At 44.9% G+C, this 23977-nt stretch overlaps 4 protein-coding genes and 1 non-coding gene across 6 annotated transcripts in view; 3 read left to right on the forward strand and 2 right to left on the reverse strand.

Annotated features, from left to right (window-relative positions):
• Atg18b (Autophagy-related 18b) overlaps positions 1–23819 on the forward strand; it is a 40173-nt gene extending 16354 nt beyond the window's left edge. Inside the window, exons 1-4 of one of the 2 annotated variants that reach the window (XM_017243659.3) lie at positions 16152–16513; positions 21978–22708; positions 22772–23326; positions 23386–23819. In XM_017243659.3, the coding sequence (XP_017099148.2) occupies positions 16476–16513; positions 21978–22708; positions 22772–23326; positions 23386–23486 (1425 nt within the window). In that variant the 5' untranslated portion in view covers positions 16152–16475 and the 3' untranslated portion in view covers positions 23487–23819. Of the gene's footprint in view, positions 1–16151; positions 16514–21977; positions 22709–22771; positions 23327–23385 lie in introns of those variants that run through there. The other variant, XM_070277244.1, reaches the window with a different exon arrangement.
• Positions 1211–3024, reverse strand: LOC108126702 (uncharacterized). The gene is made up of 4 exons (XM_070276851.1): positions 2909–3024; positions 2347–2453; positions 2100–2274; positions 1211–2016 (listed from the first exon to the last, which is right to left on the reverse strand). Exons 1-4 carry the CDS (start codon positions 3022–3024, stop codon positions 1323–1325), a joined length of 1092 nt encoding a protein of 363 aa, XP_070132952.1. The 3' UTR covers positions 1211–1322.
• LOC108126888 (microtubule-associated protein futsch) lies at positions 5968–15744 on the reverse strand. The gene is made up of 7 exons (XM_017243654.3): positions 15259–15744; positions 14857–15038; positions 14345–14806; positions 9280–14284; positions 7632–9222; positions 7468–7574; positions 5968–7395 (listed from the first exon to the last, which is right to left on the reverse strand). The coding sequence occupies exons 1-7, from the start codon at positions 15473–15475 to the stop codon at positions 6923–6925; spliced, it is 8037 nt and encodes a 2678-aa protein (XP_017099143.2). The 5' UTR covers positions 15476–15744; the 3' UTR covers positions 5968–6922.
• Positions 18514–20908, forward strand: LOC108126892 (ankyrin repeat and LEM domain-containing protein 1). The gene has a single exon (XM_017243657.3). The coding sequence runs from the start codon at positions 18627–18629 to the stop codon at positions 20709–20711; it is 2085 nt and encodes a 694-aa protein (XP_017099146.2). The 5' UTR covers positions 18514–18626; the 3' UTR covers positions 20712–20908.
• On the forward strand, positions 21592–21731 carry LOC122321734 (U4 spliceosomal RNA). The gene has a single exon (XR_006246255.1). It is a non-coding gene; the product is annotated as a U4 spliceosomal RNA (small nuclear RNA).
• Positions 23820–23977: the final 158 nt, after the last annotated feature.

Consider the following 23977-nt stretch of genomic DNA (forward strand, 5'->3'; position numbering starts at 1 on the left):
TGATAAGTTCGATGATCGATAGGCATGGAACTATGACTCCCAGCAACATATTGTCAAAGTGTCATCACTCAAAAAGCGCCACCTTTTGGCGATTGGAGTAATTAATTCTTTTTGTTTTTTAAATTTTAAGTTTTAATTAAATTTTTAAAGTGTTACTCCAGAAAACTAAAACTGTCTTGGGAAAGTTTTATTTAAATAAAAGCCTTGAACTTAAAATTTGACAAAAATATTTATTTTCTTAGAGCCCTGCTAGAACTTTAAAATCATTTTTTTTAAAGAAATTTTTTAAAATAACGATTTCGGGGTAATATCTAGTCGGGGTAGTATATTAAGATATTAAACAGATTCTTATATAATATATGTTAAAATTATAAAAGACAAACTTTAAAAGTGATGGAGTAAATATATATGAACTGGTTAAAAAAATGTATTAATATTTATCTGAAAAGTTTCGCTCGATTGATAATATTTACTTTAAAGTGCCTAATTATAAAAGTAAAACCCATGAGACATAATTCCAAAGTTTCGGTTTATCTGCCAAATGGTTTCGACGACCTTGCTGCAATTCGCAAATGGCAAGTTTAAATGCATTGAAGGTTTGTTAGTATTTACAATTGACAATTAGCATTAACCATTTAGCATTACCATTTAGAGACTTGACTTGTTAAATCAAGGGTATTTTATGTTTTTTTAAATGTAACTCGGAAGCTTTATAAAATAGACCATTGATCAATAAATATTCGGAAGACTGTCAGGCTCTATAAATAAAAAATGGTAGTCTTCGCCAAAGCCAAAAACATCATTAATTTTCAGTTTATCATACATAAATTTAAAAAATGTATAACCTTAATAAATAAAAAATTTAATAAATTGTGAACTCCTTAAAATTAGTCCACTAAATTGGTTTACCTTTTTATATGATTTACGTAAATTAAGCATTTTAAAAACCATTTGTCTTTTTCTGCATCTCCAACTCGGATCGATATCTGTATCATGGACCTTTTAACTGTTATGGCATACGGCCGAGGTCATCTATTTATAATATAGCTTGCCTTTGTGCCGATTTTGCCAACTCTTACGCAAATCTCACCTCTTAAGCCCGGTTTTATAGTGTTGATTTTAAGTGCCTGGGCTGCGATCGGTAATCGGTAAGCTCATCTCAAAAAATGGGATTTCCCAAGCTATACTATCCAATAATAAGAGTTTGTAATTTATATTTAATATATATTTTTTATTTTTTATTTGTATTTATGTCTAAAATCTCAACGGAACTTTGTGTAACAACAACATTCAACAATAATGAGTGGCAGTGACTTGTTAATTTAACAAGCTGCCCGATCATGACTCCTCTTAGAAGCGGAAGCGCTTGGCGGGCACGTTGTAGCTGTAGCCGCTAGACTCGACGGACTCCACGGGAGCGGGAGCAGAGTAGACGGGAGCGGGTGCGGGGGCAGAGTAAACGGGAGCAGGCGCTGGGGCAGAGTAAACTGGAGCGGGAGCAGGGGCAGAGTAGACTGGTGCTGGAGCAGGAGCTGGGATGTCCTGGACAGGGGGCAGGTACTCAGGAACTGGAGCTGGGGCAGAGTAGACTGGAGCGGGTGCGGGAGCAGAGTAGACTGGAGCAGGTGCTGGGGCAGAGTAGACTGGGGCTGGGGCAGGGATATCCTGAACAGGGGGCAGGTATTCTGGAGCAGGAGCTGGTGCGGAGAACACTGGAGCTGGGGCAGGGGCAGAGTAAACTGGAGCTGGAGCAGGAGCAGAGTATACTGGGGCAGGAGCAGGGGCAGAGTAGACTGGGGATGGAGCAGGAGCGGGGATTTCCTGAACGGGAGGAAGGTACTCGGGAGCTGGAGCGGGGGCGGAGTAGACTGGAGCCGGAGCCGGTGCAGAGTAGACTGGAGCCGGAGCAGGAGCAGAGTAGACTGGTGCTGGAGCTGGGATGTCCTGAACAGGAGGCAGGTACTCAGGAGCAGGTGCTGGGGCAGGTGCAGAGTAAACTGGAGCCGGGGCAGGAGCTGAGTAGACTGGAGCCGGGGCAGGAGCGGAGTAAACTGGAGCCGGGGCAGGAGCAGAGTAGACTGGAGCCGGGGCAGGAGCAGAGTACACTGGGGCCGAGATCGGGGCCTCCTGGGGGGCCAGGTAAGACGACACCGGAGCCGAGGGGATGTTGAAGGTGGGAGTGGGCTTGTTGTAGCTGTAGCCGCTGCCCAGGTTCAGGTGGGAGACGTCGGCGGAAGCCACGGCAATAGCGCACACAGCAAACACGAAGAGTTTCTAAAATGAAGGGAGAACCACGGTTACAACTCTGAGGGACAAGGATCGGCTGGGATGCAAGGCATTACTCACCATTGTTGTTGAGTTGTTGGGCTACGTTAGTTCGTTGGATTAACTTTGGTAAGCTTTGGTCGCAAGACGCTGAAGCTGAATGATAACCAACTGCAGATGGGCCGGCACTTTTATACCGAAAGACGGGTTTGGGTCAATCTATGATTTGGCCAGATGTCTGCTCATGTGTCTCTGGCTGAGGGTTTCTGCTTCTGCTTCTTCTTCTTCTCGGCTAAGGCAGCTTGTCAAAAAGAAGACGCTGGTTTTGAACAGAGTGGAGCGGTGCTACTTAACCCTGTCGTGGGCCCGATAAAGCATCAAATTATGGTTTCAGGTTTTCCTTCTCACTGTGTATTTTATAATTTAATTTTATAAAAACTTAAGCATATAATTATTTTAATTGCAGATAAATTTTGCAGAAAATATTCAAACTCTAAACTGAAATACAGTTTCAATATTAATTCAATCTCAATATTAAATATCTTAAAATTCTAACCAAAGAGTATACAATAAGTCAAGATTAGATTTTAATAAAATTTAATTTTTTTCGTCTCATCACACTCATTAAAGGCCTACTCTTAACCTTTGAAAGGTAGTGTGAGTGAGAGTGGCCAGCGGACCAGGTGTGGGGTTAACACGTCTGCTATCTGCTCTCCGAGGCGTATGCTGCGCATGCGTGGCCGGCCGTTCGCCTCTCATCGCTATCGGGAGATTTGGGTTTTGCAATGTCAATAGGGCAGATACAGATACAGATACAGATACAGATACAGAGTGTATAGGAGTCTAGGGGACGATGGGACACACCAACGCTAAAGACAAACAGAAGACGCTGTAAGGGCCGCCAACTTAAGTCATAGGTCACGATCGGCTTTTCACTTTCAGTTAGCGGAAATCGGTCTTGTTTGACCAATATAGTGGCCGGTGCTAATGACCAAACTACACGCTTGACTAAGCGCAGCTTGTTCGGCTCAAGGATGCCCGGCTCGGCGCTAGCATCTGTGAACTTGTAATTAATGAAAACGAAATACCTAAGGCAGACATGCGCTGTAGCTTTATTAATTTAAATATTAAATACTTAGGGTTGGCCCTGTGTGAAGCCCCTAGCTGGATTTTTGTTTTATGTGCCATATTAATTGTGTGTGACTCTAAGCTTCCCAATATTTTTTTTTTTTTTCATAATTTGTCCGATAGTGAGACGGCATATTTCCTACGACTTGGTATCAATTAATTGGTGTTACAGCAGCTGACACAGTTTCAAAATAAAAACAGCCCATCATTGTCTATTGTCGAATTGCCGGGACTCTGAAAGACAGGTTTCAATCAATTGTATCTGCTAAATACTAAAAAAAAAGTATTCCTGCCAACTAGTTTTGATCTTATTGCATCTATAAATCTGCATATATAAATAAGGAATTGTTAGATTGTAAACTGAGCCGAGTCTGAATTTGAATAAGTTGAATAATTCGATGCAATATTTTCGAAATAAATATTTATATTTGTGACGTTTCTCCCGAAAGTCTATTTCGTATATACGGCCTTCACACCGCCCAACCCGGCCCGGCAGTGGCAAAATATTTGCGTATTGTTGTATTGTTGTACAAGCTGATCGAATCCATACATATTGCTTAATCTTTAATGCATAAATGCATCATCCGAAAGCATATTTCACTTAAAATAAAATCAATTTATGCGCTGTTCCGAATTGGCTTTGCCTCTTTCGATGTCGAATAACAATGCAGATACGTTTTGTGAGAAAAATATTCAAAAGAGGCGTAATCCGTTTTAATGATACCACTTAATAAGTTCAAACAGCAACAACAGCAAACCTAATTTGTAAAAAAAAAGATTGGTTGGTGTATATAAATATATATTCGATTATGTCGTTAGCCCCCGGTCACTTGCACTCGTCAGCAAAACAAGATTAGGTTAAAGTAGATAATATTTAAAACTGAGTGTTTCAAATGATTTTTGTTTAATTTTAAATAAATGTTTAATATTTCAAGTTCAATATTTCAAGAGCCAAATTGCGAAAGTTTTGAAAATTATATTTTTTTTAATTTAGAGCGTATTAAAAACCCAAAACTATATTTGTATAGTTATTATATGATATATAATATAGGCATATACTCAAATAATAACTATACAAATATAGTTTTGAGTACCGTATTGTTATGCAATTTCAAACAGAAACTTTGAATATAATATTTTTTTTTTAAATTTTTTTAACTGACTGAAGCTGTTTATATTTCTCAAAAAATGTTTTTTTTTTTTTTAACTTGAAAGTGATTCCAAAAATTGAACATTTGAAATTTTGAAAACCCTCTCAGCGTTCCTTAGATAAATCTATTGTCAAATAATACTATTTTGAAGTTTTCTATAAATCTCTGATAGTCACCTCAGTTGACCAAAAAATCATAAAAGTTTTTCTATTTTTCATTAACAATTCATATTGCCCTTAAATGATTTTATAAAGTTCAAACATACTATTTTATACAAATACTAATTTTGTTTCAAGTTTATAAGCTGTAAACTTTAGCTAAAAATTTTCGTTTGTTGTCGAGTGTTTAATTAAGCAATTAGTTAACCATATGAATAATTATTTGAAAATAAAAGGAAAGCCAGCTGTCACACCATCGGACCATCCGAAGCTTCTGTGCACTGCCAGGTAGGGTTGTTGGTTTTTAAAAAAATATCGTATTGATGATATTTGCTGTGAAAAAAATATCAATCGATAATATTAAGAAATATCACATAAAAAAATCGATATATCGAGTATTTTTGATATTTTTTATGGTCAGCTAAAATTGAAAAAAGGTTATTTGTAAATTTAAAAAAAGGTTTTAATATGTGTTTTCATCCGCCATGGACTGCAAATAAGAGTTATTTTTTATTTAAAAAGTGAATTTAAAAAACAACAAATATTTATACCCACTCTCAAGCAACTTTTATTTACGTTATTTAAAATAAAAAATAACAAAATTATTAAGGACATTGTATTCAAATTTAATTATAAAAAAAACTTAATATAAAAAAAAAGTTTTTTAAAACTTAATTAATTTATGGAATATGTACTAAATAATGCTAATTACCTAATTATCTTATTTAATGCTCTTAATTACAAAACAAATCTTTCTTCAATGATTTAAAAAAAACTCTTTCGGTTATATGCTGGTCTGTCATTCGACTACGGGAGTCACAGACAATACATTTAATGGCAGAAGCCAACCGTTCAGATGGAACCGTACTTCCAGGCGTGATAAGATAACTTAATGCCAATTTCTGGCTTAAGAGTGACCAAACATAAAATATTGAAAATACCAACTCAAAAATATTATTATCGACTATTTTTGCCCAAAAAATATTCCGATAATAATATTTTTTTAAGAGAAAATATATCGATATATTAATATTTTGATATAGTTCCGACATCCCTACTGCCAGGTGACCTTTAAGGCATCTCATCCATTTTGGACGCGTGCAGGATATTATAATATGGTCTTGCGTAAGATGATAGATAAAGTTAGTGGATTAATCCAAACCCAAGAATAGAGCTAAGATATATTGTAATCCAGACAGATCCATCAACAGATTCCTATAAAAAGTGGTTACATTTTCTTCAAATTAAAAAACAAGTCAGTAGGGATTTTTTCAACTAATGATAAATGATTTTATTGTTTTCTCTCATTATCAGAATACCGTTTGCACTGTTTGCATGATTAGGTAGGTTTATTTGTTATATAATGCGCTGCATTCGGTTGTTAATTGCTTAAGTTGTTTAATTAGTTAAATTATCATAAGTATACATGCTAAAGCAAGTCAGACGCTGCCTTGAATGTAGGTTGTTCTTTCTTTACCTGTAGTTCAGATTATGCACAAGTTTTCTTGTTATTCGTGTTAAGTTTTAATGGTATGTATCATAGATCATAGATTACTTATGCGTATGTATTTCGTTAGAACTTGTACAATTTACATCTAAAATTAGAATACTACAAGTAGTTGATGTTTCGCTTTAGCTAAAGAAATCATATAAATTAAGATAGTCGACAAATAAAGTAAAGGCGCCTAAAATTAATATAATTGTTTATATAACTGGCTCTGAAGATTATTAGAAATTAAAATATATATATTTCTTAAAATGAGAATCAATAATGCTTCAACACCTTATATGCACTTTGTAGATTGCGTTTGGGAATGAATTTCCAATAAGTGGCCTAAAGCATACCATAGTTACATTCCATGCAGATACACACTCCGGTGTAATCATCTTTTTTTTCAAAAGGGGCGGGTCGATTTATTCCAAGACGGTAGGTAATTTTTGAATAATATTAGGATTTATTCTCGAAGGAGTCCACACAAGCTTATAATGAAGCTCTGTCGGGTTTAATGAAATAAGTTGTCAGGGTTTCTAACTTGAATATCCGATTAGAAAATAAACTTTTTAAAAGTTTTGGAGTAGATCGGATAGTTTTGGTGTGAATTTCTAAAATAGGGATTACATTAGGAAAACTTTACTAGTTTAGCTAAGGAAATCAATCCGCCCGATCCTACATGCATGGGCAACACTATTTACAGATCTCTATGCGCCCGGCGATGTTAGTTATGTGTCATAGTCGTCCTGCTGGGAGCTGAAGTAGCTCACCAGCCCGCTGAACTCTCCCACAGCGGGTGCGCCCGGGCCCGGTGGTAGTGCTCCGGCCTCACGCGGTGACCCGGAGTCCTCCTCGGCAATGGGTGCTGGTGAGTTTGTGGCACCCACTACAGCCATTGGAGATTTCTGGATGGTGTATGCCTCCAGGGTGGTCAGTTTTTTGCTCGTTATCACCGAAGTCGGCTTGAGACTGCTGCCCTCCACGGGGATCGTAGGTGCAGCGGCTACTTCGGGAGAGGGTGCCGGCGGCTGCGTTGGAGGTCCTGCCGCTGGGGACTTGTCTCTCGTCAAGGCAGACACCGAATGATTTGTAGGCGTGGATGAGGGCGGAGCACTCACGATTACCGAGCTAGGTGCTGCATGAGCGGATGTGGTTGTCAGTGGAGGGGGTGGAGGGTAATAGCCATATGGAGGATATGCACCTAAAGAATCGGAAGAATAATGATGGTTAATCACAGAGAACCCTAAATATTATCAGTTGCCCCAAAACTTACGTGGTCCGGCGGCATAGTCCACGGATCCGGGTCGCAAACTCCCTACACCTGGTGGTCCATTTACACGGGGTGGGAAATTGGGATTACCATAGATGGTGGGAGGTGGTCTAGAAGTAGATTTTGGGATTACAGTGTATTCATGACGAGAAATCTTTACCACTTACCTGTAAGGATTTAGATGAGGCGATGCATGTCTGGCGGGTGGCGGTCCAGAGGCGTAGGCTGCAGCCATCGAGGGACCTGGCGGTCCACCGTGATGCTCCGCACCATGAAGGAACGGGGCTCGTGGATTCTGCGAGCCTACACTAGCCGTGGAGGTGGGTGGCACTGAGCCCCGAAGCGGCGGCGGAGGTCCGTACGTAGGACGCAGAGTGGAGTGGGAGGGAGGCAGGCCAGGTGGCATCGGGGGTCGCAGTAGGTGGCGCGGCGGGCCTGGCGACGACGAAGGGGAACGGGATCCAGCAGTGGGTGGAATCGGCGGCTGTCCATAAAACCTCGCCAAGTCCGTGGTGGTGGGAAACATGCCTGCAGGTGGGCCGTGTCCATGCGGCCGGCCATGGTGCGGGGGAAGGTGTGGTGGCATCCGCGGAATCACTGGAGCCTCAGTAGTTGGAGCGCTGGCGTTGAGCGGTTGCCCCTTGGATTTTGGTGCTGGAACTGATCCTGTTCCTGGAGCCACCGAAGACGTAGCCGCAGTCATTGCTGCAGCAGCCTGTTGCTTTTGCAACTGGTCTCGGAGGGGAGTCACCTTTTTCCGCCTGCCGCGGGGTTTCGAGTCCGAGGACGCATTCCCAGCTGGAGCATCTGGAGGACGGGCCGCGGCTGATGCGGCGACAGATTGCATGATGTGGGCCGCCGCCGCAGCAGCCGAGGGCATGGACATGACTAGGGGCAAGTGTTGAGAAGACGGCGGCGCAGGGGGATAGTTGCCTCGACTGATCGGCTGGCCCAGGGGAGCTGAGAGGGCGTTCTGAAGTAGCTGCATGGTCTGCGGTGGCGGCACGGCTTGGGACAGGTGGCGCTGCAACATTGGGTGCATTCCGTGCATCGACTGGGGTGGAAGTAGAGAGTGAGGTGGACCTTGACCACCGGAGTGCGGGAATGCATGTCTCAGTAGCGGCGGATGCATTGTGGGCATTGGTAGACGCTTCCGCATAGGCTCCTGTAAGCCAGATGCACTGGGAGCTGGAGCTGGTGGGTGAGCAGGAACCGGAGCCGCAGGAGCAGCCTCGGGCGCACTCTTACTAGCCTGCTTCGCTTTTGAAGGCGTAGTGCGCAGGACCTCCTCAGCTCCGGGCAACTCCCTGGCGGCCACAGCCGCGCTAAACTGTTCCTCTTCCTCGACCATACGCGCAATGGCGTCCTCCATGTCCTCAGGTAGGTCGTCAGGCAATTCTGCGTCATCCAGCTCTGACTCATCCACGTCCTCCAGATCGCCGATCGTCTCGCCCTTGCGCTGCAGGTAATCAATGTCCAGCACCTTGGCCTGCCGAATAACCGATAGAGGAACTGTGGACAGGGAATCTCCACCGCCAGCTGCCTTTACGGGAGTCCGCTTCTCGGCTCCGCCAGGACCCGAAGCCCCCTTGATAGGCGTGAGACGCGGTGTGGCCGCGAGCTTGGCTCCTTCGGCATTCTTCTCGGCCAGCATGCGTTTGATTTCCTCCTGCCGCTGGATGAATTTCTGTCGCTCCTCCGGCGGAGTATCCGGCCTGTGGACGCCCGGCTTAATTCCTCCATCGGAGCTGTCGTCGTCTAAATGGAAGAAAACTTGTTAATATCCAACAGCATCCCTTTGAAGCTTCAACTTACCCTCCTCAATATAAGCGTATCGTCTTCCCCGGGTGCGAGTTCGATCATCAGAGGCGGCACCTTCCTCCTCATCGTTGGACGAAGGCGGCTTCTTCTTCTTGGGCTTCGGTTTGCTCTTACCCTTGCCCGACGGTGCGGCAGCTCCAGTCGGTTTCAGAGGCTGAGAACGCGGCTGCTTGCCAGAGCCCTTTCCCGACAACGGAGCGTCCTCCTCACCATCGTCGTCATCGTCTTCCGGCTCACTTTCGCTAATATCGTCGTCCGAGTACTCCAAGCGCTTGGCCTTCTTGGCAGTCTGGGCAAAGGGTTTCTTCAACTTGGGCGACTTTCGGGCAATGCCACCTGCGTTGGACTTCTTGGCGCCCGACGCCTTCTTGCGCTTGGAGGATGGACGCCAAGCACCGTCATCGCTATCAGAGGTGGTGTCGTCGCACAAGTCGGCACTGTCCACGTTCTCGGAGAGGTCCGACCCGTTCTCGTCGTCCTCCGTTTCTGTCTCCGTATAGTCGGAGTCCTCCTTCTTCTTTTTCTTTGACTTGGTGCTCCGCTGTGGCTCCTCCTCTTCGCTCTCGTCGCTTCCTTCCACGACGAACTTTCGGTCCTTCCGCCTCTCCCGTGCCGCTCTTCTAGCCGCCTTCCTCTGCTTCTTTCCCCGTCCTGGACGCCTGTACACCTCCAAGCTGGAGTCAGAGTCCCCGGATCCAGACTGCGAGGTGTCCTCGTCCGAGTAGCTGGAGGTCTTGAAGTCCTCGTCGCTGCCATTGTCCTCCTCGCTGCTCACATCCAATGTCGTCAGTTTCCGGGACTTCTTCTTGGCCGGCGGCTGCTTGACCTTGTTGCGCTGGACGAGAATCTCATCTTCGGAGCTGCTGGCGCCGTCGTCACTGGCCTTTTCCTTTGGCTTGTCGGACTCGTCGCCCTCTTTCTCCGGCTTCTTTTCGTCCGAAGAGGTCTCTTCCTTCCGTGCCTTCTCCTTGTCGGCCTCAATGATGGTGGAGATGTCCTTGCCGCGGCCCAAGTTTCCAGCTCCCGCCACCTCGTCCATTTCCTTCTTGAGCGCCGAGTTGATGAGGTCGTCGTACTCATTCAGTCGATAGCTCACGTTGATCTGCCGCCGTTTGCGCAGCTTGTAGATGGGCTCGTCGTCCGAGTCCGAATAGCTGCTGCTGCTGCCGCTGCTAGAGCCGGAGCGCTTTCCTGTGCCGGACCTGGAGCCGGAACCACTGCTCTCATATTTTCCATTACTCGAATCGGAATCGTTGCCGCGCCTTCGCCGGGTGCCCCGCTTAGCCGCTCGCCGATTGCTGCGGCCATCGCCCCTTCGCCTTTTCACCTTGTCCGCCTTGCTGGCCTTCTTCACCTCCTCCTCATCTTCGTTGTCCTCATCCTCCTCCCTCGAATCGTCGTCCTCAGCCGCCTTGGTGGACGCCTCTTGCGCCTGCCGCTCGCGTTCGGCCTGCTCCTCGGCCAGCAGCCGCTCCTGTTCCTTCTGCGCCACCATGGAGTCGAATTGCTGCAGCTGACGCTCCAGGGCGGCAATGAGTTGCTCCTGCTGGCAGGGCGGGCAGTGCCAGTCGCCCTCAGGTATGTAGAAGAGAACCGGAGAAAGGCAGGAACAGTGGTAGCCCTTGTTGCAGGCCGGGGTGTCGCACAGAAGAATCCATTCGGGGTGGTCGGACTTGCCGCACTTCTGGCACGCCTCCTCTGCATCATCGCTCTGGTCATCCGCGTTCTCCTTGCGCACAGTTCGCGCTCGCTTCATAGGTACCACCTGGGACTCGTCCTCCAGCTCAGACTCCGGTGAGAACTCGTGATCCGAGCGAAAGAGCGGCGAGCCTGGATCAGTCTCGTAGTGGGGGGGCTCCTCCTCTTCCTCTTCGCTCTCCGGCTGCTCCTCCGAGTCGGATGACCAGCCATCCTTTCCGGGGCACTTCTTCTTCTTTTTGCTGCGAGCCTCCTCTTCGGCTTCACTGGCCTCGGACTCAGACTCTTCGCCCGACGGCTCTAGCACTGTGGGATCTGCCTCTTTTTCGGCCTTCTTCTTTTTCTTGAGCTCCTGCTTCATGGAGCGCAGGGCAACCTCCTCCAGCTTGCGCCGTTCTGCTTCCTCTTTGATCTTCTGCTGGGCTATGCGGCGGGACTGGCGCACTGGAGTCTCGGAATCGTTGGCCTCAATGATATTAGTGGTGTCCACCTCACGCTTCTTTCGGGGACCACGACCTCGTCCAACTTTTGGTTTCGGCTCTTCCTTGGCATCCTCTTTGATTGGTTCTTCCTTGGATGTTTCTTCCTTAATTGGTTCCTCCTTGATTGAATCTTCCTTGACGTCTTCTTCTTTGATTGGATCTTCTTTGTCGTCTTCCTCCTTGATTGCCTCCTCTTTAACGGGTGACTTCTTCGCAGGTTCCTCACCCGAAGATTTCCGTTTAATCTCTGATTTGGACTTCAACATTGTTTTGGGTGGAGACTTCTCTGGATGATCTTCCTCCTCGGACTCCTCCTTAGCTTTATCCTCAGGCGGAGGCTTCTCTTTCGAGCCACCCCTTGTCCTTTTCGGTTGGGGAAGTTCAGAATAGACAACGGCGGCTCCTCCGCGCCGGCCAGAGCGACGAGCTGATCCTTCAGGAGGCACGGATGTTTCCTTGGCAGGAGGGGAAGACTCTTTGGACGCCAGCTCTTGAGGATCCTCGGCTTTGTCGACGCTCTTCTCTTCGTTTCGTTTAAGCTTTTCATTGGCAACGGAGGCAGTCACATCGCTGGGAGAGGATTCTTTCGAGGCGGAGTCCTTGGCTTCGTCGCTGCTCCGACGTTTGCGGTAACATTCCTCTGACTTGCCGAGTGAGGTACTCGGAGTTGGGATCAAAGGCACAGTGGTTTCGCTATTGGTTCGCTTTCGAGGCACAGGCTCTTCATCGCTCTCTTCCTGCCGCAGTTGCGTGAGGAGATTTTTCTTTAGAGGCTTCGTCACTGGGGACTTCTTTGGGGGACTGAAGGATGTGGGCGGAGGTGTAGCTTCCTTAAGAGGTGTTGTCTCCGCTCCACCTCTTATGGAACTGACTTCAGAGGGTTCCTTTTCCGGCGTCTTCTTAAGCTTCTTTTCGATAATCTCCGCCAGCGTGGGTTTTTGCTTGGTGGGAGGAGACTTCTCCAAGTTTCTCTTGGGAGCAGCAATCTTATGCCGACTCCGGGGATCCTCCTCACCGCTTGATGATGTCGTCTCCTCGATTTGGGTCTTCTGGGCCTCCACCTTACGTCTGGACTCCACGTTTGTGATTTTCGGGCGCATCTTAATGCGTTTGCCGCCCACGTCCAGATCGTCTTGATTAGCTTCTTCCTCCTGGGCCTGCTTGTGCTCATCCTCCAGAACTTCGCTTTCCGAGGTAGAGTTTCTGAGATTGCGGTCGCATTCGTTGAGACGTCGCTTGCGATTTCTTGATTGAAGGCAATCTTTGCTAGCTGCCGCAGGCGAAGGAGGCTTAGGTACTGAATCATCATTGGGCTTGGGCTTTGCGTCACTCCCTTCCACATCTCCACTCCCGTTTTCTTTGGAAACTAGACTCTTGACAGTATTGGGCAATTCGTTTTGTACTTGGTCCGATATCTTTTCAATATCTGGAGAGGCATTGCTCTTTTTTATTGTCTTGTCGCCAGTATTTCCCTCTAATATCTGATTAGTCTGCTCTGGAGTGGGTCCTTTTTGGGTAACAGATTCGTCAGGAACCACTTTTGCGTCTTCTTGAATTTCTGGTGGCGTTGGGATGGTTTCCTCCAAGGATGTATTGCTCTTAGTTTGGCTAGGTTCTCGGGTAGGTGCGGGCAAGTTATTGACACTCCCATCATCATTAGAGCTACTTCGTTCGCTCTCCACGTCAGTTCTCGTCCGCTTTTGGTCTGGTGGGAGTTCATGATCTGTCTTTAAAGCCAGACTGTTTTTAATTGGAGCCTCTTCTGTGTGTTTTGAGTCTGCATCTCTAAGGCTTTCATCCGGTCGAGGTAGAACGTCTCTTTCTTCAGCCTTGTGTTCAGCGTCTGCAGCACTTTTCGATGGAGCCGTGGTTTCTGGAGCAGCTTCTTTGACTTCAGGTTTGGTTGAAGCAGAGCTAGTTTCAATTACTTTGATTTTGTAATCCCGAGGGACTTCATTTGCCGCAGGAACTTCCTCTTCTTTTAGTATTTCTTTTGAATTAGTTTCTTTTTCAGGCGCTTCACTCGATTTGTGGGAAGGAGCTGGTGTTGGCAGAGACTCTTTAGAAATCGTCGTGGGTCGAGTGTCATTGGCTGGCAAAGATTCCTCTTTGGGCTTCTCACTTTCTCCATTGGTTTTCTCCTCACTCAGGCTGTCGAAGATGCTGCGCTTCGTTTCTGGCTTTGAGGTTTGCTTTATTGGACTCAGCTTCAGGCAGCCTGGTTCGCCGAAGAAGAATGTCGCCTTGGGCTCCGATTGCTCAGTCGTCGTCTCCCCTTCGGCAGCATCGTTTTTCCCGTTTCCCACCAGGCAGTCGTGGCCACTTCCTTGACCAATAACATGCATCACGGGGTCCTCCACTACTTCACTGAATAGGAGTTCCTCGCATTCGAACTGAAATGGCAATTCGCAGATTTGGTTTGTGGGAACTGCGTCACAATCGCGTCCTGATCCTTGGCCTTTAACCACCATAGTTGGTTCTTCAATGGCCTCGCCTATTTCTTCGTCGTCATCGTCGTCCTCTTCGATGTCAGCCGCAGCGCTGTCGATGTCCTCTTCTTCCTCCTCCTCGGCCTCATCCAGTTCGGAATCATCGTCCTCCTCCTCCTCTCCAGACTCTCCTTCGTTTTCTATTTTGGAGCTCTCATAGCGACTTGGTTTGTTTATGCGCTTTGCGTCTAGAAGAGTCGGGCGGTACTTCTTCAGCTGGTGCTGCTCCTGAGAAGCGGTGGGACTGCTATCCACCTCTTCGACAGAACGTTTTTTGACTTGAGCGGGCGAGGCAGTGCCGCTTAGTTTGGCCTGGCTGATGAGCAGGGGCTGTTGAAAGGGAATCATCGTGGAATTACTTTGGTTTTCAAGATTAGCTCTCCTACTTACCTTGACCTTCTTGGTCTTTTGCTCCTCTTGCTCTGGGGATCGAAGCTTGATTTTCAGGTTGGGTATCGCCTTTACAGGCGGTTCCTCGGGCTCTTTGTCGTTCTCATCATCCTCCTCCTCCTCCTTTTCCTCGGGGGGTGGCGGCTTATCCGGGCAACTATTGCTACTGCTGGTGTCCTCGTCGGCCTCTCCGATGTCCTTGGACGGCAGCACAACCTCGTTGCCGCGTAGCCTAGCGATGAGATTGACAAACTCCTCCCGGTTTGTGGCCACCACCTGCCAGATCTCTTCGTCGAGGTGCTCCTGGTAGATGCGCAGGTTGCAGTCTGCGTCCTGCGTCAGCCAGTAGGTATGCCCCAACCGATCTCTCCCAATGGGCTCCGATCGCAGGGTATTCGCATTTAAGGTAAGGATGTGGGCACGGAATTTGGCATTGCGCTCGAACTGGCTCTCCAAAAGTTCCTAAAAGAATAATGTTATTACCAGGAGAGCTGATATATCTCATTTCTTACCCGGAGTATTCGCAGCTTGACCCGGAGGCTGGAGTTTTTGTATCCGAAGCGTTCTACCTCCCAGGCATCCTGTACAGAATAACCAAAGCAAAATTTGCTAAGGGCCGATTCCCAGCTCTTCTCATGAACCGTCTTTCGGGTTTTTCTTAGCAGTTTTATGTGCAAGTCCTTTAGTTCGGTAACTAAAATACAAATTAATTAAACAATAAATTAATTATTGTTGCTTTAAAAAGAAATTCTGATTCATTCATTGCCTTGGAAGCCCCTGACAACTGTTTTTATGCAAAATAATTGAGACATTTTTATTTGTTTTATCAGAAGGGTAATTCAATGCCACTAATTTATTAATATTAATATTTTAAAGTTAAATTTTCATGTTTTTGGACACTTTCTCACTCTCACCTTCATCGTTGTTGGTCAACCAGTCCTGCAAATGTTTGAAATTCGGCAAGTTTAGGCCCAAGTCCTTGGCGAATTTTTGCAAAAACGCACAAATCACAGCAAAGTCGGGATCGTTGGCGCACGTATGGTGCGTGGAGGTCATGGCATCGTCATCCTTGCACTCCTCCGAGATCGCCTCGGTTTGAATTGGATTTGTTGGCCCTTCTGAAGCCGCCATTTTTCATGCGTCCCAAGAACGGGGAAAATTTTTCGTAGCTCACGAAAAAATTGTATACTACTCTGGTAAATCCGCACAATTCGCACTGTTAACACTCATCATTAGTTCGAACCTCAAGCTGTCTAGACGGACAACACTTTCGGCTCTCGAATAGGCATATTTGTAAGGGCAGGGCTGGCCTTTTTGCAAATAAAAACCACTATTTAAAACAAATGAAAAGGCTTTATTTTCTATTGTGACTATCAGTGTGGCTGTCTGCTGATTGGCCAAAAATACTGCAATCTGTACATTACTTTCCTATTAGTTCGAGACTCTCAAAGAACCAGTTTATTTTAATATTTTCAGGGTAAGTGTTCAAAGTTTTTAAATTTGAGTTATAAACTTTATATAAAAATAACACGTGCTGAAATTTGTTCAAGTTTGCTATACGTTTGAATAAAAATAATTACAACTGTAAATTTTTTTTTGTTTATTTATATACATTTTTAAGAACTTACTTAATATCTGTTTTGAGAATTTAGTCGTTTTTAATCTGTTTAACTATATATTTAATTAAAATTAAAACGGTAGTAGTAAATTCTCGAAATAAAACATTATTTTTAAAAGAACTCTGGTTTTAGTATACCCCTAGTACAATACCGTTGTCAAATTGGTATTTTAAGTATCGAACCAGTTCTATGTTCGATAACTGGTTCCGCAGAGCAATTTTCGATGTGTATGTGCCCTGTGAGTTGGGGGAATTTGTTGATAGAACGAGAAAACAAAGGCAAACAGTCATAGAAAAACAACAAAGGCGACTCTAAATACCCAATTAAAAAATCGAAAATCCAATCGTACCGTTTGCGTTGCTCGCTCGACTATTTGCCCCATCAATATTTGTTTATTTCGAAAGTGAAAAAGTGTAAGATACGTACATAGAAAAATCTACAAAATATACAAAAAGCTAGTGAAAGTGAAATAGAGTGAATAAAATCAAATCAGTGCAAAAAAGCTGGAAACAATGGCCACTTATCAAATGAACTTCAACCAGGACTTTACGTAAGTACCAAAAACTACATTAATCCTCGGGTACAGAGCTAGAAGGTCACAATAGCAAAAAGAAAAAAAAAATGGCAATCCACATCAAACAATTGAGATACAAAAATCGACAAACGACACGAGTAAACAAGGCGAAAACAGCTGCTGTGGTTTAATTTCACGGAATGAAGGGGGGGGGGTTCCTAATAGCTCAACTGTAACTGCCTCATATAGCGAATGTGGGTGAGAGTGGGGGGGGATCGGCGTCATTCACTTATGTCTATGTAGTTTATTAGAACATGCAAACAAGCCATTCCAATAACAATAACATGCATACACATATCTACATATTACGAAATATAGTTTGTGGAGGGGGGAGTGGGGCACTACACTGGCCACCACGAAAAATAACGTCCCCACCAAAGGCCTTTATTTTGATGGCCAGACGACGCACAAATTCTACACACAAGCATGTGTAGGTGCGCAACAGCTGACGACTATACTTATTATTATTATTAGTGAACGAATACAGATGCAAACTTCAAGCTTAATAAACAAGTTTTGTTTTGCACTTTTGTGATTATTTTCGCTCAGCTGATGTCATTTAGTACAAATGTACCGTAACTCTTTAAAAAAAAAACTCATCTCTTCCAAAAACCCCAACAAACCCAGTTCAGATTTGAATAATCAATATTTTTGTAATATATTTATAATATAAAAAAGATTTAATACTTGTCTCATTGAACCCCAAACCGGGGAATAATATATATGTAGATGTTTTTATCAAATCAGCTGACCTTTTTTTTTAAACAAGAATTATTTCATTAAATTGTGATTGTAAAGCTCTGGAAAAAACAGAGAAGCTTTTGGGGAATGGGGGGCCGATAGGGGACAGGAGGAGAGCCTTTCAACTTATTATCAACAAATCACTGTGAGGGTGAATGGACTCCAATTAGCAAGCCTAGCAAATCAGTGCCTTTATTTTTCAATAGGAGCAGGAGCAGGAAATGACGCTTATAAGCAATTTGGGTATAAATTTATCAATTATTACAATTGAAGCTCAGACCATATTTTTTGTGCCAGTCACTGTTGTTTTTATATTTCTTTCGTAGTGTTTACGAAACTGCGTTTTGTTTACAAACAATAGTTGGTAACAACAAATAAACAACAAAACAATAGGAGATTAGGGCTGAAGTGTATATACTCTTTAAAAATAATAATTAAAAATAAATAATAAAATTAAATTCAGGATTTGTTTAGAATCTTAGCTATAGTTTCAAGAAAGAAGATTTAAAGGCTTAGATATTTAACTAAAAAAATTAAAGAATCTTAAAGATTTTATATTTATATTTTATATGAGATTTTCTCAGACATTGCCACAATCCCCACCAAATGGTGGGTGGGGCTTAGTTTCCTAAAGAGTGTTACAGACGCTTCAAAAAATGTATAATACTCTACTTAACATTAGTATGAAAACTAGTGAGAAACAACTGACCGCGAAACGCTATCGCTTCAGTAACCTTGGGCCTCATTTTAGCGCACACGCCCTTCGGAAACTAGTTTTGAAAATTGGGTATCAAAACAAACACGTGTTGCGCTCCCAGACTGATTGCTTACATCGTGATTTGAAAGCCAATTCCTTGCCAAAATTGCCAAATATGATAATAAGTGCCTATTGTAGTTTCAAAAACCGGATTCAAATGCCGAGCGGTTGAAAACTGTACTACCTGCGAAGCATACCAAACAGAACAGCCATTTTTCACACATCTGGCAAGCCTTAAAAAAAAATACCAAAACAAACTCGAAAAATACCAAACTTCAAACAACAAAGAGGTGGGCAGGAGAAACAAAATAAATAAACAAACTTAGTAAATTTTCGAAAAATTTATTTATTTTAGGGCACAGGCATTAAATTTAATATTAAAATGTTTAAACAACTTAAATGTTTATTTAAAAACTTTCAAGAGTGACCATATTAAAAAAATCATTTTAAAATTATATCGATATGCGATATTTTGGACAAAAAAAAAACATCGCATTGATATTATTATTTTGGAATTATCATAAGAGTGCAGTTTGCAATTAGAGAGAGAGACATTGTGCATGGGGAAAAATCAATTAGGGGTCATCAGCGATGGAGCAGCGTGAAAATTTTCTAGCACTGACCCTCCTGGACGCGTTGGAGGATGAGAATGAAGCGGACATCATGTCGATGCTGGACAGGAATAGCATCAATGCTGGCGTCGTACCTTGTGAGCGAGGATTGGCACCCCTGCACTACGTTTGTGGGATGCGTAACGAGGATCTAGCCAGACGAATCCTTGCCCGATTCCTGGAGTGCCCCGATCTGGACGTGGATGCCCTGTGCGATGGCAAGACCACGGCTCTGCACATCGCCAGCATCTACGGACGTGTTGAGATAGTAAAGATGCTCCTGGAGCGCGGAGCTCGAGCTGATCTTTCAGACGAGGAGAACAAACTGCCGGTGCATTACGCTATTGAGGAGTGCCACTTTGAGGTCCTACAGCTTCTGCGGGATCACATTTTCCAACAGAAGCGAAAGAAGAAGTTGCAGCAGGAGCAACTAAATACTCCCAATCAGCTGAAGTATAATCACGACGTTACCTCTCCTTACTACATAAACATCACCCACAGACGGCACCGACCGCAGCCCAAGTTTCCAGATGTTAGCAATGATCTCCACAATATTCCGCCTTTGCCGGATGAGGAGTCGGTCAACCTGTTCTCCCTCACAGAAGCACATCTCACACAGCTCATTCAGAGCCAGCAAGACCGCCATTCGGAGGATCCCGATCACCCCAAGCAGCGCACGCTCATCGAGAGCTGGCGGGAAAAGGTCAATCGCTCTCGCGCTCGCCAGTCTCTTCTCAAGCAATACGACGAGCATGTGGAGGCACTAGTGGATGAGGCCCTCGGCCAAGATGACTTTAACTACAAGCAGCATGTTCAGCAGCAGCTTCGGTTCGAGGAGAACTCCGAGGAGGCAACAGAAGAGGCCTCCAACTCCTGCCGACAGGTATTCGAGCAGTTGGTGGAGCAGGTCTCCCAAGCAGTAATTGTGGAGCCCGAGACTGAGCACAGTTTCTTTACCGCCAACGATGACATGGACAGTTCACGGCAGCGACAAGATGAATATTTCCTGCAGATTAAGGAGGCTTATGTGCACACGGATGACGAAAACGGATTGGTGTTTTACGAGGCGAAGTTTCTCCAAAACGGAGAGGGCCGGAAGCCAGTCAGTGTAGAACCTCTGGAAAAGACACCTGATCTCGACAGTACAGTCAGCACAAACCTAACTCTGCCGCTCGACTACGAAACGGATGCCTTGCGCCGAGAACTTACCCAGCTGGGTGCTCCTGTCGGTCCAATCACAAAGACCACCAAACGTCTGTACATCAAACAGCTCATCAAGTACAAGAGGAACACGGATGCCCTGTTGGCCGCCCAGAAGCATGCACAAGATTCGCAGATTCGGTACTCGGTTGAGCTGCATCGTACCCTGCGCTCGCCGGAGGATTTCGCCAAGATTAGTGACTATATGCCGCACGAGGCTGTCTCCGCGCAGCACTTCGCAAAGTGCAACCTGCCGAAGAAGAACATGCGGGAGGGACATCTGAAGCAGAGCTTCATTTACATGCTGATCGATCCGCGGATTTCACGAAACCTGCCTGGGGAAAGCGCCTTCCTGGACAAGTTCGATGTGTGGCAGCGGTTCCTCGATTCCATATTTTACGTGGGCAAGGGCAAGACCTCGCGTCCCTACGCCCATCTCTACGATGCTATGAGACAGCACACACGTCTCCATCAGAAAAGGGGCAAGATGAAGAATGGAGAACGGCCTGGAGGATTCCGAACCCTGCAGCCGGAAGTTTTTCGTTCTCCACCGCCGGCGGACTCCAAGATGGGCAGCGAGAAGCTAGATCGGATACTGAGCATTTGGCAGCACGGAAGTGGCGTTGTCTGCTTGCATGTTTTCCACAACATTATGCCCATTGATGCCTACACCCGTGAGGCGTCCATTATTGATGCCCTGGGCCTGGTGCACCTGACCAACATGAAGCGCGGCGACTACTACGGCCCCGCTCAGTCCTGGACGATGAAGCAGAAGAAGCAGTTGGGCATCGCACTGCTCTACAAGGCCATGCACATATACTTGGCAGAAGGAGAATCTCAGCTCTCGCCCAGTGACCTTCTCTAGAGGAGGGTGGCTCTCCGAAAGGGTACAAAGTGCTTCGACACAATTCGCGAAAGTTCAAAGCTTGATCTCAAGAATGTTGTGTTAGAATTTATTCAAATATTGAAACTCTCAGAAATAGGCTTTAAATGGCAGGCACTGTTTTCAGGCGCACTTACAATTGCAAGATATTTTGTTTTAATGCAAGTTAAGCTTAAATAAATAATTAAATAAATTAAATAATTATCTTTTTTAATAATAGGAATCTAAGGTAGCTAAGAAAAGAGCTAATAGTTTTTTTAAGATTAAATTTATTTTACAACTTCCCAGGTGGATCTTATAAATAAGAATGGCATCTAGTCAACAATTAGAACCTACATGAAAAATCGATGAAATAAAAATAAATGTATTTAAAATTAAATCAACTCAAGTGGTATTTTATCAAAATGTCCTAAATTTTACCAAACCGTTTAAATCCCCATTGGCGCCTCTCCCCAAAAGCCTCTCGTTTGGGTTTGTTTACTTTTTGAAGGTCTATGGAAGACGTCTCTTGAAGTTATAAGATTTATAAATGGGAAATATTGGTTAACCAGTTTATAAAGATAAAAAAGAAAGCAAAATATTCAAGAAATTGCAAGCTTCAAAATGATTATTTCTTTATTGCATTATATTTCAAAATAACAACAAAAGTTTTTATAAATATTAAAAAAAAGGATGTGTCCTTTGAACAGCCTTCATTATCCTTTGAAAAATTGCATTTCGCAACAAAACTCTCAAAGGTGGAGCCCAAAAGCATGCTGCACCTTTCTGGTGGTTGCGCACTGCTATGAGTATGCGGCCTTATAATTCACAACCGCTTCTAGCTGCGCTGGAATGGAGTAGTCTGGCCGTACTGGTATTCGTTATCTTTGCGCAGTGGCAATACCGTAACCGATGAAGTTCTACTGAGGTGCGGTTATTGCTAGTTGAAAACTTTAACCAATACCCCGCCATGGGGACGTGAAATACCGTCCACTACGGCAATTTTTGCAAGCCCGAGAGGGCTAATTGAATAATAAATATGAATTATGAAGATGGAGTTGTGGAGAGAAAGGCTTTTCTCGATGTTCATAATAATAAAGAGGGAGCTTCTTCAGGGATAAACTCATTGAAGCTGAAAGGATATTGAATTGGATCCTTATAGGTTCCAACAAGGTTAGATTCCTTATAGCTAAAAGTAGTTATTAGTGGTAGTTAGGTCATTTCTCGCCAGAAACATCTTGTAAAACCTCTTTTTATTGTACTTTGCAGCTCATTGTCCGTGTTGAGTTCCACGGGCCTTCGCCTGTACTCGATATCTGGCCAGGACAAGGTGGAGGAGATATTCGCCAAGGATAACACAGAGCAGATACGGATTACGGAGAGGCTATTCAACAGCTCCCTAGTAGTCCTGGTGACTGCCCAGAAGCCCAATTGCCTCAAGATGTTGCACTTCAAGAAGAAACAGGACATCTGCAACTGCTTCTACCCGTCGGATATTTTGTGCGTTCGCATGAACCGCCAGCGTCTGATTGTCTGCCTGGCGGAGAGCATACACATCCATGACATTCGTGACATGAAGATCCTGCATTCCATCGACAACATCGCCCCCAACGAGCAGGGCCTGTGCGCCCTCTCGCTCAACTCCCTCTTGGCCTTCCCCATCTGTCAGACCAGCGGGGAGCTGCGCATCTTCAATGCGAGCAAGCTCCGTACTGGCATCACGATCAAGGCTCATGCCACGCCCCTTTCGGCACTGACATTCTCGACCAGTGGCACTCTGCTGGCCACCGCCTCCGAGCGTGGCACTGTCATCCGGGTTTTCTGCGTCAAAAATGGACAGCGGGTCCAGGAGTTTCGGCGAGGCGTGAGCTGCGTACGCATCGCCTCGCTGGTTTTCGCGACCAGCGGCGACTTCCTCTGCGCCTCGTCCAACACGGAAACCGTTCACATCTTCAAGATCGACGCCCAGGCTGTGGAGACGGTGGAGCTGAAAGCTATAGGTAGGACCACATTAGCTAAACAATAATATTACTAGAAATAACCCATACCCCTTACCATTATAGCCGAAGTAGCTGCCAAGTCTGATGAGGCGAGCAAGGAGGCAGCGCCGGCTCCTTCTGCTGAGGAAGCCAACAGTACGGCCGCTCCTGCTGCTAGCTGGGGAGGCATGTTCTCCAAAGCGGTGTCCTCGCTGCTGCTGCCTTCACAGGTGACTGATGTGCTGGCCCAGGACCGATCCTTTGCCACTGTGCAACTGGCACAGGCGGGTCTGAAGCACATTTGCGCCTTGACTCGCGTGCAAAAGGAACTGCGCCTCCTGATCGCCTGCGAAGACGGTTTCCTCTATGTCCACGACTTTAATGCGGAGCGGGGAGGATCGTGCAAGCTTTTGGCTGTCCACGATCTACGCGGTGCCCTTGAGGATGTAATCGAGCTTCAGTTGAGCGAGAGTGTGTTGAGGTCGCAAATAAAGACATCATCCACGATACCAGCCCAACCCTCATCTCTGAACATGCTGAAAAGCTGTGCAGCGAGTGTTCTCATCGAGAATCCTGATCCGATGCCAGACAACAGCTATGCGAGTATTCTGAGGGGTGAACAGGCGGATGCCATGTCAGGTTAGAATCATTATTATGACTAGCTATTGGCAACGAAACTAATTCTTCACCTTCCTCAGATTCCGCAAAATTTCGCAAGCTGTGTGATGCCATCGATACTCCAACAAAGCTGTACGATGAGCGTCAGTTCCCTCCTGTAGCCATTGCAGCCAAGGATTGACCAAGCCGGCGGAGCCAGGATAAGATGAATAGCAAAGTTAGCAAAATCCCCAAAAACAAGAAATAAGTTGCAAAAACCAGTCCTCCAAAGGGGGGAAGAGTGTGACTTAAGGTCTGACAAAAAAAATAACAAATACTCCTAAAAACGAAAGAAAAAAAAAAGTATTTTAATTTATATGTACCTAATTTTAGTATTTAAGAATTTTCAAATATTCTTAATCTGTATATATGTACGTACCCTTTAAAATGACGATTTAACCGACTTGTACAAAATGTTTACTTTCTGATTATTTCTCTTGTACCATATTGATTAGATTCTTCTCTTATGATCCAATTCGAACTGTGTTTTTTTGTGGTTTAACACTAGGTATAGAACTCTATTTATCTATGGATGTATGCGAAGTGAAGACTAGAAAAATTGTGCAAAAGAAGCTCAATAAAAATCCAAAAGCAAATACAATTGAAAGATAGCTTAAGCAACCAATGATGTAC

This window comes from Drosophila bipectinata, chromosome 2L (genome assembly GCF_030179905.1).
Source record: "Drosophila bipectinata strain 14024-0381.07 chromosome 2L, DbipHiC1v2, whole genome shotgun sequence".
Taxonomy (NCBI): Eukaryota; Metazoa; Arthropoda; class Insecta; order Diptera; family Drosophilidae; genus Drosophila; species Drosophila bipectinata.